General features: G+C 57.9%; 1 protein-coding gene across 1 annotated transcript; it reads left to right on the top strand.

The window, feature by feature from the left end:
- The first annotated feature begins 195 nt into the window (after positions 1-195).
- COPE (COPI coat complex subunit epsilon) lies at positions 196-14,919 on the top strand. The gene is made up of 10 exons (XM_059389476.1): positions 196-362; positions 4,344-4,406; positions 5,602-5,702; positions 8,272-8,424; positions 9,887-9,940; positions 10,393-10,474; positions 11,412-11,567; positions 13,415-13,483; positions 14,525-14,599; positions 14,724-14,919. Exons 1-10 carry the CDS (start codon positions 237-239, stop codon positions 14,769-14,771), a joined length of 927 nt encoding a protein of 308 aa, XP_059245459.1. The 5' UTR covers positions 196-236; the 3' UTR covers positions 14,772-14,919.
- The last annotated feature ends 268 nt before the right edge of the window (positions 14,920-15,187 follow it).

Below are 15,187 nucleotides of genomic sequence, written 5' to 3'. Positions count from 1 at the left end.
CAGCCTCGACCACATGCTTACCATCTTTTCCCGATTTCCATTGGCTCGCGCGATAAAATCAAACTACAGTTCCCGAATGCCCTGCGAGTCGTCCTTGCGACTCCCGTCCTTTAACTCCCTTTGGTTCATCATCAGGTAGAAACGAGTAAACTACAATTCCCAGCGTGCCTTGCGGTGACTCTCTGCTTCCGGTCGACGTGTCCCTCCGGAAGAGGAGCGACGGGAACCACAGCGGTATGGCGCCTCCGGCTCCCAGCCCGGCCACCGGCGGCTCCGGAGAAGTGGACGAGCTGTTCGACGTGAAGAATGCCTTCTACATTGGCAGCTACCAGCAGTGCATTAACGAGGCGCAGCGGGTGAAGGTGCGGCCGTTCGGGGGCGAGGGGATGGTGGTGGAGAAAGACGCTTCCAGGCGGCCACGGGTCGCTCTCTTATTTTTAAAATCTTCTTCTTCTCGCGGCGTCTGCCCACCAGTGTACCTTTTCAGAGCACTGTGAGGAGTCAGTTACCCTGACCTTTGACAAAACTCAAAGCTGTGACATATTTTGATATTTCTCACTCAGAGCTCGTTCTGCCCCGTGGAAGGTATTTGAGTAAGGAAGGTGTTTATACCTCTGTAGTAATAATAGTAGTATTTGTCACTTGGGGAGAGCCCGCTTATGCCACCATACCCTCAATCCCCGTGAAGTAGGAACTGTTGTTCGTTCTCATTTTATGATGCTGACACTGCTGTTTGGGAGAGAAATGGCTTCCTCGACATTACCCTGCGCCACGAGCCAGGTTGTTTCTCCTCGAATTTTCCCATTCGTTTCTTTCTTTCTTCCCTTCCTTCATTCGTTCATTGAGCTTCTTTGTGGACCAGGCAGTGTATTTGTGCTGGGTCAAAGCAGTGATAAAATAGATAAAACTCTGAGGTCTCTTGGAAACCTTAAGCTCCTCAGGGAGACAGTAAACAAGTACATAAACAAGAAGTCAGGGGGGTGGTGTGATGGACAGTGATGGGAATGAGGTTGGTCATTTGAGAGCTAGAAAATAGCCCTGCTAGGCAGGACCCAGCTAATGGATGACAAAAGGGGACAGCAGGTCCTTCTGCAGGAACTTTTAGGGAGGGACATGGGTGTTACTGACACTTTGAGAGTGAACTACTGGCCGTGCATTAGAGCTGTGAAATTGACAGGATCTTGCTCGCCCTCCTTGTTAACCTTAAAAAGAAAAGTCAGTTATTTTATTAGGAAAATGGGTTCATTGGGGATTAACGGATAATTGCATCTTGGGATGTGTAACCTATGGCAAAACCATGGGCAAGTCCAGAGAACAGAGAGGACTCCTCTTTCACAGGGGAAAGGAAATCGAGAGGAGTTGTTATAGACAAAAACCCATTGGAGTAAACTGGGAGCTCAGAGTCCGGTGGCTTCTCATTGCCTGAGTTGTGACAGTCTCCTTGGCTAGCCAGTTGCCAGGCAAGGAGAAAATCTCATCCTCCTGTGGGGAATTCATGGTACCCCTCTTCTGTTGGGGTCTGTCATGGACTTGGAGTGTGTCGTGGCTTGAGAGCTCCCCCTTCTGGCCGCCTGATTCTATTTTCAACGAGTTTTTTGTTTTGTTTGGGTTTTGGTTTTTTTTTTTTAAGATTTTTATTGATTTATTTGACAGACAGAGATTACAAGTGGGCAGAGAAGCAGGCAGAGAGAGAGGTAGGGAAGTAGGTTCCCTGATGAGCAGAGAGCCTGATGCGGGGCTCCATCCCAGGACCCTGGGATCATGACCTGAGCCAAAGGCAGAGGCCTCAATCCACTGAGCCACCCAGGTGCCCAAACGAGTTTTGTTTTTATTAATTTTCACATAGCCTTGTGTTCTGGGGATATCAGATGAGAAAAGAAGTGAGTGAATGTGTAATAGCTTGAGTGCTTAAGGGAGCAAGTCTTCTGTCGTATTTTTCAGACTTTCCGTCACTGCTGAAAGGGAGAACCAGTGTGCCCTGCTGTACTCAGGGACTGGAAGCAGTCACAGAAACCAGATTGGCAGTTGCCGTGGGTGGAGGCACACTGCAACCCAGCCTCTGAGCTGGGGAACTGCTCCCTCTTTGGTGATGTAGGAAACATGCACTGCTGCAAAACCATGTCATTGACCCTGATGCATCCAGAATGAACATACTGTCCCCACTGAGCCATTCAGTGTGATTTAATTTTGGTCCATGGTCCACAAACCCTCTTGGGCAGCCTGTACTGGGTTTAACGGTGTCCCCTGAAAGATATGTTCACTGGGAACCTGGGAACATGACTTATTTGGCAAGAGGATGATTGCAGATAGAATTCAGTAAAGGCTATTTGGATGCAATCAGCCAGGATTTCAGATAGGCCCTAAATCCAATGAGAAATGCCTTCTAAGTGGGGCGCCTGGCTGGCTCAATGGGTTAAGCCTCTGGGTTCGGTTCAGGTCATGATCTCAGGGTCCTGGGATTGAGCCCTGCATCGTGCTCTCTGCTCAGGGGGGATCCTGCTTCCCCCTCTCTGCCTGCTGCTCTGCCTAGTTGTGATCTCTCACTCTTTCTGACAAATAAATAAATAAAATCTTTAAAAAGAAAAATGCCTTCTAAGAGAAAGGCAAAGAGAGGTTTGAGGCAGACAGAGAAGATGGAGGTAGAGATTGGGGGGAGGGGACTACAACCCAATGAATACTTGGAGCCCCCAGAAGCTGGAAGAGGCCGGAAAGGATCCTCCATGGAGCCTTTGGTGGGAGTGTGGTCCTGCTGACACCTTGATTCGAACTGCTAGCTTCCGGGACTGTGAGAGGATAATTTTCTGTTCTTTCCCACCACCCAGTTGATGGTAGTTGATTACGGTGGCCCCAGCAATCTCTGACAGACTCGAGCTGAGGTGACCCCACGTGGGACACCTGGGGAGTCATTGCCCTTGATCGGATGTAGTGCTGTGTCACCATCGTGACATATCCTCATTTGTCAGACATTTCTTAAGTGCCCACAAGATCGTAGGTGCTGCCTGGCGTTGGGGACGAAGCAGTGCAGGAAGCCTCAAGGCGCTGCAGGTCTAGTGGGGCCATCCTGACGGCGGTCCTCATCCCATCACTACCCAACCCCACCATGGTACTTACTGTCCTCAGGACTGGCTGCACCTTGGAGCCATCTGAGGTCAGTTGGGGGCCACTCAGGGGTCTGCCGGCTTTGGTGGGTGTGGGCCTCCTGGCTTTGTTCTCAGGTAATTCTGGTGAGCTCTCCTCCCCAAGCCACACATGGCAGGAAAACGTTTGCTCAGAAAGATGCCATCCCTGTTTTCTCGGATCTGGAGATCAGCCCAGCACTCACCACGCAGCTTCTGCCCAAGTTTTTACGAGCCTTCCTCTTTTCCTGGCTCTGGTCCGTATCCCCCATAGCCTCATGGCCTGGCCAAGGCTCAGGGGGCTTCTTCCCACAGGCCCCGAGTGAGAGGATAATTTTCTCTTCTTTCCCCAAGTGAAATCCCCTCCGCAGGGCTTCCCGGCTTCAAGGCACCGGGACCGAGCGGCGTGGCCCAGGCTGGATGCAGATGTCATTGTTCCCGGGCAGCCCCGCTGAGCTCTCCTCTGAGTGAGGCAGACCTTTGTCTCTTCTGTTTTCCATGATTAAAACGTGTTTTGGAACAAAAACAGGACAATAACAGGTTACATGGAAGTATTTGTTACCACAAGTAAAGTCCCTTTTGCAGGTCTCCCGGGTCCCATCGGTTCTTCAGAATCAACCATTGGCCTCTGGATGGGAATCCTCCCAGGCCTCTTTTTTCTACCTTTTTTCTTTAAGATTTTGTTCATTTCAGCTGGGGGGAGCATGAGCTAAGGGGAGGGGCAGAGGGAGATTGGGGCTACCCACTGAGCAGGGACTGCCAATGCAGGGCTCAATCCCAGGTCCCTGGGATCACAACCTGAGCTGAAGGCAGACACTTAACCAATTGAGCCGCCCAGGTGCCCCAGTTTTCTCTACTTTTACAAACTCAGGCACTGAGGCATTTCCCCACCAACCTCCTGGACCACCCACATCATTAGGCAGCTTCTGTTTTGACCCATCGCACTCTGGGGGCACCTGTCAGTACTTGTGGCCACATGTCCAGTGGTTAAAGGCATGGGCTCCAGCCTGGCCCGTGGCCATGCAGCTGGAGTGGGTGCCCCACTTTCTTCACTTGGGTGGATGCGGGTAAGGATCGAACCCCCTTCCCGGGGTGGTGATGGTCTGGGACAAGATCAGGGCTGTGATGTAGGCCCGGCAGCCACTGGGGAAGCTTCCTGGCCTCCCCTGAGGACAGGTCTGACACACAGCTCGAGGCATCCTGACCGGTCTTCCTGTCTCTCTGCAGCCCTCAAGCCCGGAGAGAGATATAGAAAGGGACGTCTTCCTCTACAGAGCATACCTTGCACAGGTGAGTGTGGGCCTGTGACCTCCAAGGCCCCGGGGACAGGAGAGTAAAGAACAGAGTGCTGGGCGGCGACTGGGGTGGGGACAACAGACAAAGGAGGCCAGAGTCCAGGACCTTGAGCAGCGAGTGTGGCCTCCACAAGTAGGTGGCTGTGTTCCCGAGGTTGTGGACTCATGAGGCCCAACGACCATTATAGGGATTTCTTCCTCCTTTTTTTCTTTATTTATGTAATCAGTAGGTTCTCTTTGCTTAGTATAGCTTTAGGTTTTTGGAATAAGCAAGAGAATCCTGTGTAACCCCCTGTAGTCCACAGGCAGCTTTTCTTCTTGCACTGGCCATGCAGGCAGTCCAGATGGTGTAGACCGAGCTGTGCCCTGCCCTGGCCTCCCCCGCCAAGGCCCACTGGCAGCTGGCCTCCCACCTGCCTGTCCTCCCCAGCTTCAGCCTTGGACCGTGATCTGTCCTGGGCACATGGCTCCGCGGCTGCCTCCACCTCACATCAGGCCCTGGGTGGCTTCCTGCATTCTGTTCACATCTTTCCCTCTGTGGAGTGTTCTGAAGCCTGCTGGGACCCCAGCCCTCCCATTGACCCATCCTACTCACCCAGCCTCCGTGCCCTGCCCTTACCTGAACAGTATATGCGGCCCCCAGCAGAGGGGATGCTCTGGTGTACCTGGCGGATGTATGCCTGTGAATGTATACATACAAAAGGACACCTGCAGGTGGCAGCAAAAACATCAAGACCACCAGGGAAGGAATGTGGTGAAAGTGGGCCCCTGACTCCAGTTCCCCTCCCAGCAGTGAGCACCACCACTGGTTCTGAGTATCAGCAGGAGGGGGTGTGTGTCCTGATGCCTAGACCCCCGACCCCTGGGAGATGCCTTCCACCCGGAGCTGGCGGGGCCCTCGCCCTTCACTTCAGCCCTGGGGTCTCCCGCTAGAGTGGTGGGCATTGTGGCTTGACAGGTGGCAGGTGACGTCGTGCTGGCTCACAGCAGGTCCTGTGGCAGGCCTGGCCCTGGCAGGCCGAGGGGCCCCTGCGGGCAGTGGGTTCTGGGGGAAGCCACTGGTTCCAGGCGTCAGGGCTCTGCCAGAATGCTCCTAGAGCCCTAAAAAGCTCTCGTGTTCCTGGGGGCTGAGGTGTGAGCCCCACAGGGGAGAGCAGGCCCAGCTGACAGCATGCTTCTCTTGACTGCAGAGGAAGTATGGTGTGGTCCTGGATGAGATCAAGCCCTCCTCCGCCCCTGAGCTCCAGGCCGTGCATATGTTTGCTGAGTACCTGGCCAACGACAGCCAGAGGTGAGGATGAGAGGGCGGGGTTTGCATCTCTCCCCACCTTCTTGGCTCCCTGAGCCTCAGGGCATTCCTACCCTGCCGGGGCAGTTGTGTGAGCCGTTCATTGTGTTGCTAGCTGGGATACTTGCCTGGTGCTTACAGCTGTGCCTCTGCCCAGGCCTGGAGCACCAGCAGGACCCAGCAGGCTCCGTGCTCCTCTGTGCTGCCTCCCCAGCCCAGGAATGGCTGGTCAAGAGGCCCCCTGGGGTTAGGAAGTTTTACATTCAAATATCCTCCCCACAGGGTGCCTGGGGTAGGGCAACAGCCTAGCCCAGGACAGGGAGACACTCTACCCTGTGGGTCTTCCCCCGCCCACCTGCCCTCCCCCACCCGCCCCTCTGCCCACCTCCCCACCTGCCCAGCCCTGAGACCCCACCACCACCCTGGAGCATCCCTTTTAGTAGCAAGGAACCTCACAGAAAGGCCTAGTGGAACTTATTAGATACCAGGACTTGATCATGACCTTGTTGATACTATGCTACTCTCGTGGGCCACCGAGGTTGTCTTTGGGTCCCAGGTGTGGGTGAGACTGCCTGCTGTGACCCCCGGCTGCTGCCCTGATGAATGGCAGCATTCTGTGCCCTGTCTCCTGATTGGGGTCCTTGGCCCTTGAAGCTTGAGGCTGGGGGGAATTTACTTGTCAGCAGTGACAGCTGAATGGGGGCCCCCAGGTTCTGATCCCCAGAACCCATAAACGCGGCGTCATTGGAGATGAGGTCTTTGCAAATATAATTAGGTAAGGATCTTGAGATCATCTTGGATGTAGGGTGGACCCTGAATCCGGGACTGGTGTCCTGATTAGAGACAGATGAGAAGACAGAGTCGGTACGGAGGGGAGGCTTGCGTGAAGACGGAGGCAGAATCGGGATGACATGGAAGCCAATGCGCGCCAAGGACTGTGGGCAGCTGGTTGAAGCCAGGAGAGAGGCTTGGGATGGATTCATCTTCGGGGGCCTCAGAAGGAACCTTCCCTGCCCACACTTGGATATCGGACTTCTACCTTCTAGAATTCTCTGTGAGAGAGTCTGTCCCCGTTGTTTGCATCTTCCGGGTCTGCGGGGCTTTGTGACAGCAGCCCCAGGACGCCAAGGCAGGCAGGCTCCTGAGGCTGTCCTTTCTCCCTCACACCACACTTCATGAGCCAAGAAGACAAGCCCTGTTCTCCTTTTGGAAGAGGAGGGGACCCAGGGACCTTGTAGGAGCAGGGGCTGCCGTGGGGCAGGAGCTCAGGAAGGCGGAGGGATTCAGGGTGCGTCCGTCCTGGCATCCCCACAGCCAGCACAGCAAGCAGGCTGTGGAGAAAGTCCCAGAACCTGCAGGTGACCCGTGTCATGTTAAAGTAACACCGTATGATGCTCCCATCACATCAACAACAGCAGGTGGCGTGTCTAGTCCTGGTGCCACAAACCAGGCAGGGAACGTCGTGGGGTGGCCACAAGGGCTCCTGTGCCAACCCTGTGTCACACCCTGCACGCGCTCCGGGTGTGCGGAGTGGGAGATAGTCTCGGGTTTGAAGTCATTTGTCCTTCCAGCACCTTGGTGGTCACAAGGACAGTGACAGGCGTGTCTCCATCCTCCAGGGCCTTAGATGCAGATTCTGGCCAGTGGCCCCCGAGCAGCCCACGTGACATGCACACATTTCTGGGGATCCTGTGGACCCTGAACAGCAGTTTTGGTCTGGTGGCATCTTGGGGCCGGGCTCTTCCCTTCTGTCAACTGCTCAGCAGCCTTTTGAAATAAGGGGTTTGGGCTCTGTTTTCTAGTTAAGCAGATAATGGTTCGGGTATCCTATGGTCTGTGGGGGACCCGGCTGATTGTTGGTGGAGACCTGGCTCCAGCCCGGTCACCAGCCTGCACGCGGTCCGCCTGCCCGGAGCAGCTGGCCATTGCAGCTGCCCACTGCAGAAGGCGGCGATGTCACCAGAGTGAGAGTTATCTGTGTGGCTTCCTGTCCCCAGAGAGGCGACCCTGGCAAGTCAGTCTGTCCCTCCACATCTAGGGTGATGTGGACACTACAGCCTCCTGTCTCTGAGGGCCAGGAGGTCTGTAGGCCTAGCAGTCGTCTGTGCTGCTCTGTGGACATGTCCCCTCCTGCCCCCCACCTCCTCATGGGGCCTGAAAGCACCCAGCCTCAGTCTCTCTGTGTAAGGGCAAGAAGTACCATGTGGAAAGGCGGTGAAGTTGGTGCCCAGGGGGCTTGATGGCAACAGCTGGGCCTGTTCTTTTTTTTTTTTTTTTTAAGATTTTATTTATTCATTTGAGAGAGAGAACACAAGCAGGGGGAGAAGCAGACTCCTGCTGAGCTGGGAGCCCAACACGGGGCTCAGTCCCAGGACCTGGAGATCATGACCAGAGCCAAAGGCATATACTTAACCAACTGAGCCACCCAGGCATCCCACGAGGGGCCCGTTCTGCCTGCAGCTGCTGTGTTCCCCTGGGGGCCTGGCCCACTCTCTCTGGACCTGTCTGCTCCCACAGGGGCAAGGCTGCTGCCCACCTCTGGCTGCAGGCTTTCAGCAGCCTTGTCTTGCAGGGACTCCATTGTGGCCGAGCTGGACCGAGAGATGAGTCGGAGTGTGGACGTGACCAACACCACCTTCCTGCTGATGGCTGCCTCCATCTACTTCCACGACCAGAACCCAGATGCGGCCCTGCGTGCCCTGCACCAGGGGGACAGCCTGGAGTGGTGAGTGTCCTCCCTGTTCTAGCGGGAAGGCCTGGAGGCCTGAGCGGCCCCTCTGGTCTCCAGGCTGCTCAAGGCCTCATTGGCCGTTGTCATGGGAACAGTGGGGGGCTGTCGGGAGAGACTGGTGGGGCCCACGCTTCCCATTCAGGCTGCAGCTCCCATTCTTGGTCCAGGAGACACTCCTTTCTGCACGGCTGGGCTGCTGTTCCCAAGGACACGGCTCCCAGGGCTGGAAACCCTCTGTTCCTGATGGCAGAGGAGAAAGCACCTTTGTTCTGCCCGTGGTTTCTGTACCCCCACCCCCACTACGGAGCCTTGTGTTCCTGGGCCCTGGCCTTTCTGTGTCCTCCCCGCGTCCCCCCAGGCCCTCCCCTGATGCCAGCCCCCATTCAGCGCACTCCAGAGCTGGCAGCGTGCCACGGGTGCCACCCCCCGCCCTAGGAGGTGACTCTGGGCCAGTGCTTCATCTAGGGCGCCGTGTCCAGGCTCCGGCCTGGAGGGTGCGACTGCCCTCCCCTATGAACTCTCTGGGTACCTGTTGTCCCTTGGTTAGTTGGTCCCCACAGGTTCATTTTTGTATCTGTTTCTGGCCCCCCCCCATCCAGAAAGGGATTTGTGGCAGCTTAGAAATAGGTCTCGTGGGGTGCCTGGGTGGCTCAGTGGGTTAAGCCGCTGCCTTCGGCTCAGGTCATGATCTCAGGGTCCTGGGATCGAGTCCCGCATCGGGCTCTCTGCTCAGCAGGGAGTCTGCTTCCTCCTCTCTCCTCTCGCTCTCTCTGCCTGCCTCTCTGCCTACTTGTGATCTCTCTCTGTCAAATAAATAAATAAAATCTTTAAAAAAAAAAAAAAAGAAAAGAAATAGGTCTCGCACGCAGCTTACAAAGCAGCAGACTCTGTAACTGTTTCTCAGACTCCTACCCCATTGCTCTGGGCGGGGAGACGAGGGAGCGAGTGACTCATACATGAGCAGTGGCCACAGCTCTCAGGCAGAGAGGGAAGCCATAGGTATGGGCCTTGGAGGGCGTGAGCACGTGCCCCTCGCAGCCACACTGTAACTGGACCCACAGCATTCCCTGGGGGCTGACCCTGGGTCTGGCTGCTCAGCTCACTTCCTGGGCTCCTGCCACTGGGTGGTGGCCAGTGTCCCCCTCGCACCAGGATTGGGGCACAGATATGGTGTCCAGTCTCAGGGTAGTCAGAGTGGGACGACATGGGACTTGATGAAAACTCTGGCCCCACGCGTGCTCAGTGGTGAAATGGGGAAGCCAGGGCCCCAGGAAGCTGTGGGAGGCTTGGCCCAGCCTGTAGAGCCGGGGTCAGTCCAGTGTGGCTCAGCATCGCCCCCGGCCAGGCAGGGCTGGCAGCCGAGGGACCCCTAGGAATGTTCCGGAGGTGGTGCCCACACAGAGTGAACCCTGATGAGTCGCAGAGTGGTGAGGCTGACTGCCTGTCTGTCCCACAGCATGGCCATGACCGTGCAGATCCTGCTGAAGTTGGACCGCCTGGACCTTGCCCGGTACGTCTCTCCCACGCGTCCCCAGCTGCAGCTCCCAGGCTGGGGCCCCCCAGCGTCAGGACTGTCAGAGCAGCGGCTGTCAGTGCAGCAGGACGCCATGCTCCCCAGAAGCCAGGCCTCTGGCCGCTAGGGGGCACTCAGCTTGGGGGCCCTCCCTGGGCCCTTTCTGAAGGCCCAGAGCATCAGGAGTGCAATTGCTTGTCCATTCACTTCATTCAAGCCCATGGGGGTGACACACTGTTGGTTTGCCTGCCCCTCCCTGCAGGGTGTTGCCTGGGGCAGGGTGTTGCCTGGGATGAGGGATGGTGCTGTCCTTGTCTCCCTGCAGAGTTGGGGTGGGCTTCCCAAGTGTGCAGTGGGGGCAGCTGGGTCAGGGCCTTGAGCCGGCACCAGTATGTGTCCCATGAGCAGAATGCGGGGGGCTCCCTCCTACCCTTCTCCTCTGTCTCCAGGAAGGAGCTGAAGAAAATGCAGGACCAGGATGAGGACGCTACCCTCACCCAGCTGGCCACCGCCTGGGTCAATCTGGCTGTGGTGAGCCCCTGGGCCTTGCTGGGGGAATGAGGGAACATCAGAGGCCCGGGAGGTGCCCCCTGGATCCAGCGCTGGCCGCTGTCTGGGGGAGAGTGCTGATACAGGCTTCTATGGACGCACTGGACCTGCTCCTTCGTTTGGGTCAAGGGCCCGTCCCCTAGGGGAACCCCCAGCGCAGTGCGCCCTGGCACATTTCGCACCTTGATCAGCTGCAGCCCCATTCCCGGCTCCTCATAGCCGAGCATCTTGACCAGAGCCAGAGCAGATGAGCTGGGGGGCTCTGGGACCAGACTTGATGGACCGAGTGAGCCTGCCTGGTGGGGCAGCCTCCCAGGCCTGACCCTGGGCTTGGCTCACTGCCTGGGCTCCTGGCACTGGGTAGTGGCCAGTGTCTCCCGTGCACCTTCCCTTGCGCCCAGCCCCTATCTCCTCCATGCCTTGCCCCTCCTGCCCGCCGGCAGTGGCCCCTTTTCTGGCTTCTGACACTGGGTTTTCTCTAAGCTTTTCTTTTTCTTGTCTTTTTTTTTTTTTTTTTTTTTTTTTTCATGGCTGCTTAAAATGTGTGCCCCATCCGCATGCGCCTGCACTGGCCTTTGGGGCTGAGGCCTCACCCAAACTGTTTTCTAGTCCCTGCAACTTAGGGGGGGAGCCCTGCCCACTGTTCACCAGCTCTGTGTTTTTTCCCAAGCCCATCTTGGTCTCAGGCTCCCCTGTAAGTGATGCTGCATCTCTAGCACGCAGACAGAGCCTTTCATTCTGAACCCGGACTTTCGGCAACAGAAGAGAGGGGTCCAGGGACGGCCTGCCGCAGCGCTGGCCACGCTGGCATCACTTCCGCGGAGTGCCAGCTGGCGTCACCCTGCCGTGTGCGGGAGCAGGCGGTGGCAGGGCTGGGGAGTAGGGTGACAAACCGGTGATGTTGAAACTCTGCCCGCAGGGTGGTGAGAAGCTGCAGGATGCCTACTACATCTTTCAGGAGATGGCTGACAAGTGCTCGTCCACCCTGCTGCTGCTCAATGGGCAGGCGGCCTGCCACATGGCCCAGGGCCGATGGGAGGCTGCTGAAGGCGTGCTGCAGGAGGCTCTGGACAAGGTACGGCAGGCCCAGCCCACACGGCGGCTCCCGGTGGGGGCGGCAGGGGACGCAGGGCTTGCTGCAGAGGCATACCGACCGGGCAGAGGGAGACCCCACGGGCCTGGCACGTGATGTGGGAATTTATTTTGATAGCAAATCAGCTAAGATTCGGACTGTAAATAGAAGTGTTGATTGTGGCCTTTCTCGGAAATGGGAGGCTCCTATCGGCTTGGACTTCAGCAGGGCTGAGCTGAGCAAAAAGGTCTTGGCTGCCTGGTCTGGCGGCCTCTTGATGATGTGACTTCTCCCCTGAGCCAGTACTTGGAAGAGATGCCTGCCGTTCGTTGCCAAGGGGAGAGCGGGCTGCCGATGGGAGGCGTTGCCTGGGCCTTTCGGGTCTAGGAGAGGAACCGCTAGTGAGGCCCTGGCAGGGCACCCCCGCTGCCTTCTCCCAAATGACGCATGAGGTCTTGTGTGTTACTTTTATAATCAGAGGAAATGTCAAAGTTTTTTCCGTTTTTGGAAAACGTTTTTTGATGTAACGAGAAAAGGACACCAGTAGGAAGCTTTCTCCCCTATACCTGTGCAGGGGGTTGAGTTACCATCAGGAGATTGTTTGCAGATCACGAACAGGCCAGGGGCCATCCGTCGGGTGCTCCTTGGGCTGCCCGCGTGGAGCTGCTTTGGCCTGCCAGGGCGCCTGTGTCTGTGCTGGCCGCTGTGCCTCCCTGACAGGCTTGGACCTTAATTGGACTGCTGGGTGCAGTCAGGAACGTCTGGCCTGGTGGGATGTTTGTGCCCTGGAAGGAGAAGGCAGTGGGGTCCCCAGTGAAATGACACCCATCTGTCCTCATTCTCTGAGATCCCACCTGGGGCAGGGTGCTGCCAGTGGCCCTGACCCCCTCCTCTCCCTGCCATGCCACGGCCTCTCTTGTCCCGGTGCCTTGGGCCACCCCCTGCTTTCCACTGTCCTTTCCATTCCTCTGGCGTTCCCCTCGTTTTGCTTCCATGGGCACGTGCCATTGTCCCTCTTGACAACCTCCGCGAGGAGACTAAGGTGGGGGGGAGTTGAGTCGCCCTGGAGAGGGGCAGCAGTGGAGCAGAGCCGGGTCCATGCAGGAGGCTGGGGTCTATGCAGTCCCTCGAACCTATGACACCTCGCATCCAGGTTGCTGTGTCTTTGTTCGAGTGCGCGGTCAGGGCCCCCTGCAGCGGTCTTGTCTTCCTGCTCCAGGGGGTCTGGGGCCAGTTCCCTGCATTCCCTGTGCCTCAACACCTCATGTGGGTGGGCGGGGTGAGGTCACCCGCTTGGATGTTCTGGTAGTTTCCCAGCAGCTTCTTGCTAAGGCCCCTAGAGAGCCGGAAGGGTGGGTAGGGTCTGCCCTGTGGTCTCAGATCTCATTTTTGCAGGGAGGGGGACCCCTTGTCTGTGATGGTGTTCAGGCCACCTGGGGCTGGGCTCTATTCCTTTGCCATTGGTGTGATAAATTACTCCTCAAAGACTGCCACCAGCAAGGAGGCTTGGTCTCATCCTGGCCCACAGATGAGACATCGGGCTGAGGGGAAGCTGCTGCTGTGAGGAGGCGGGAAGACGGGTGAGGGCCGGGGCTCCCCCCTTGCCACCACGCTGCCTCCCAGGCAGAAGGGGGGCCCTGAGGTCATGGCCTTGTGGAGTGGCCAGTGGACATGCTTTGGGTCCCCTAGCCCTGCCCCCTGCCCCAGCTCTGAGGGTATGACTTTGAGTGGGTCCTGTCTTTACCCTGGGTCAACGGGAGCCGGTTTCCCACCAGAGATGGGGGTGGACAGGCCAAGTTGGGGGCCTGGGGGAGCTGACCCTGCTCGCCTGGTGTCTCCTGTGTTTCCAGGACAGTGGCCACCCGGAGACACTGATCAACCTCGTCGTCCTGTCGCAGCACCTGGGCAAGCCCCCCGAGGTAGGGCCCCCTGGCTCAGGGAGGTTTTCTGGCCTTCTTGCTTTGGGCAGGTCTCTGCGGTGTGGCCCCAGCCCTGGACGAAGCTCAGGGTCTCAAAGAAAGCCACTTCTTTGGCAGGGAGGCAGGTGCGGTTGCCATCAGCACAAGGGTCGCTATGAAGTTGGTGTTGCGGGCGCTGAGGCTATAGGTCGGCTGCTCCCGTGGGCTGTGTGAACTAGTGGGCCGTGTCTCAGAGCGTGCCCAAGCCAGGGCCAGCTGAGCCAGGTCCCCCACCTGTGCCACCTCTGGGAGGTCACTGGGCAGAAGAACAGAGGAGAGGGGCCCAGGGGAGCCATCCCTGTGAGCCCCTGTTGTGTGAGGGCAGGGAGGGGCCCGGCTGTTTAGGTGGCTGACTGGCCCACTTGACCAGGGACCCACCCTAGGGCTTCCTGGCCGTCTGGTACCCATCCCTATAGCAGGACCCCCGGGTGGCCTCGGGGCTAGCGTAGTATAGCAGATAGAGCAACTCTCCCACTCACCCCAGAGATGGCACTGGACCCTTGGGCTTGGGGAGACAGCTGCCCCCGCCCCATATAGTCAGTGTGGGCCTGAGGAGGAGGGGCGAGGCTGGCAGCAAGGGCTCTGTCTGGGGTCCAGGTTCTAGCACCAGGATCCCTGGGGATTCTCTGCACAGTGTGCCCAGAACAAACCCCCCTCCCCTCCCAGCCCTGTTCCCCCTGACCTGCGCTCCGCCCTCTCCTTGGGCCTGGGTCCTTCCCAACCCACTCACTGAGCCCCTCGGCACATCCTTCCACTGTGCGCTGAGCAGAGGTTCTGTGCCACCTGTCCCCTCTTTCTGCCCCAACCCTGAGGGTCCCACCCAGCATCAGCCAGATTTCCGGATGGAGTAATGGAGGTGATGGGAGATGGAAGCTCTTGCTTGGGGTCAGTGGGAAGCTGGGAAGCTACCCCATCCCCCCACCCCTCCCCTTGCCCTGTATGTGAGCAGCACCTGGCTCCCCTCGCCCCCGTTCAGCTCACCTGGCCTCCTGTCCCCTGCAGGTGACAAACCGCTACCTGTCCCAGCTGAAGGATGCACATCGGTCCCACCCTTTCATCAAGGAGTACCAGGCCAAGGTGAGCCCAGGCGGACTGTCTGTCCCTGGTCCCAAGACACCCCGGGCAGGGCCAGGGAAGGAGGGTGACTGGGGTCCTGACTCATGTTCTCTCTGTGTCTCCCCCTTCCCCCACCACGTTGAAGGAGAACGACTTTGACCGGCTGGTGCTACAGTACGCTCCCAGTGCATAAGACCGGTTCCCGAGCCAGGGGACAGCAAGGTGTGCCGCCTTCCCTGCTGGGCACCCCTCCTCAAGCTCTCTCACCTGTTCTGGCCAGAAGCAGAGGCTGGAAGCCCAGCCCAGCCCCACTCTTGTCAATAAATGTATCCACCATGGGAGCCACCTCCCCCCGCATCTGTGTCTGCTGTGGCCACTTTGGGAGGGACATGTGGGAACCAAGGCTCAGAAGGGAGGGTTCTAGGCACTGTCCTCCCAGGGCTTTTGCTGGGAGGGGGTCCCCTGGAGACCAGGGCCTGTGAGCAGCAGAGGTGCAGACTCTCGCCCCTCAGACACCACCATACGGTGGTCTGGGCAGCACAGCCGTGTCTCCCAAGCCCCCATGGCACCCAGGGAAACTGAGGTGGCAGCCATCACCAGGGCATCAGA

This window comes from Mustela nigripes, chromosome 2 (assembly GCF_022355385.1).
Source record: "Mustela nigripes isolate SB6536 chromosome 2, MUSNIG.SB6536, whole genome shotgun sequence".
NCBI classification, from domain to species: domain Eukaryota; kingdom Metazoa; phylum Chordata; class Mammalia; order Carnivora; family Mustelidae; genus Mustela; species Mustela nigripes.
The sequence above is the reverse complement of the archived record's forward strand: the minus strand, read 5'-3'. Positions and strand labels throughout refer to the sequence as shown.

Coding starts and splice junctions, on each gene's coding strand:
- COPE (XM_059389476.1), top strand. CDS start 237: ATGGCGCCTCCGGCTCCCAGCCCGGCCACCGGCGGCTCCGGAGAAGTG. Junction 4,407..5,601: donor ACAGAGCATACCTTGCACAG/GTGAGTGTGGGC, acceptor TCTTGACTGCAG/AGGAAGTATGGTGTGGTCCT. Junction 5,703..8,271: donor CTGGCCAACGACAGCCAGAG/GTGAGGATGAGA, acceptor CTTGTCTTGCAG/GGACTCCATTGTGGCCGAGC.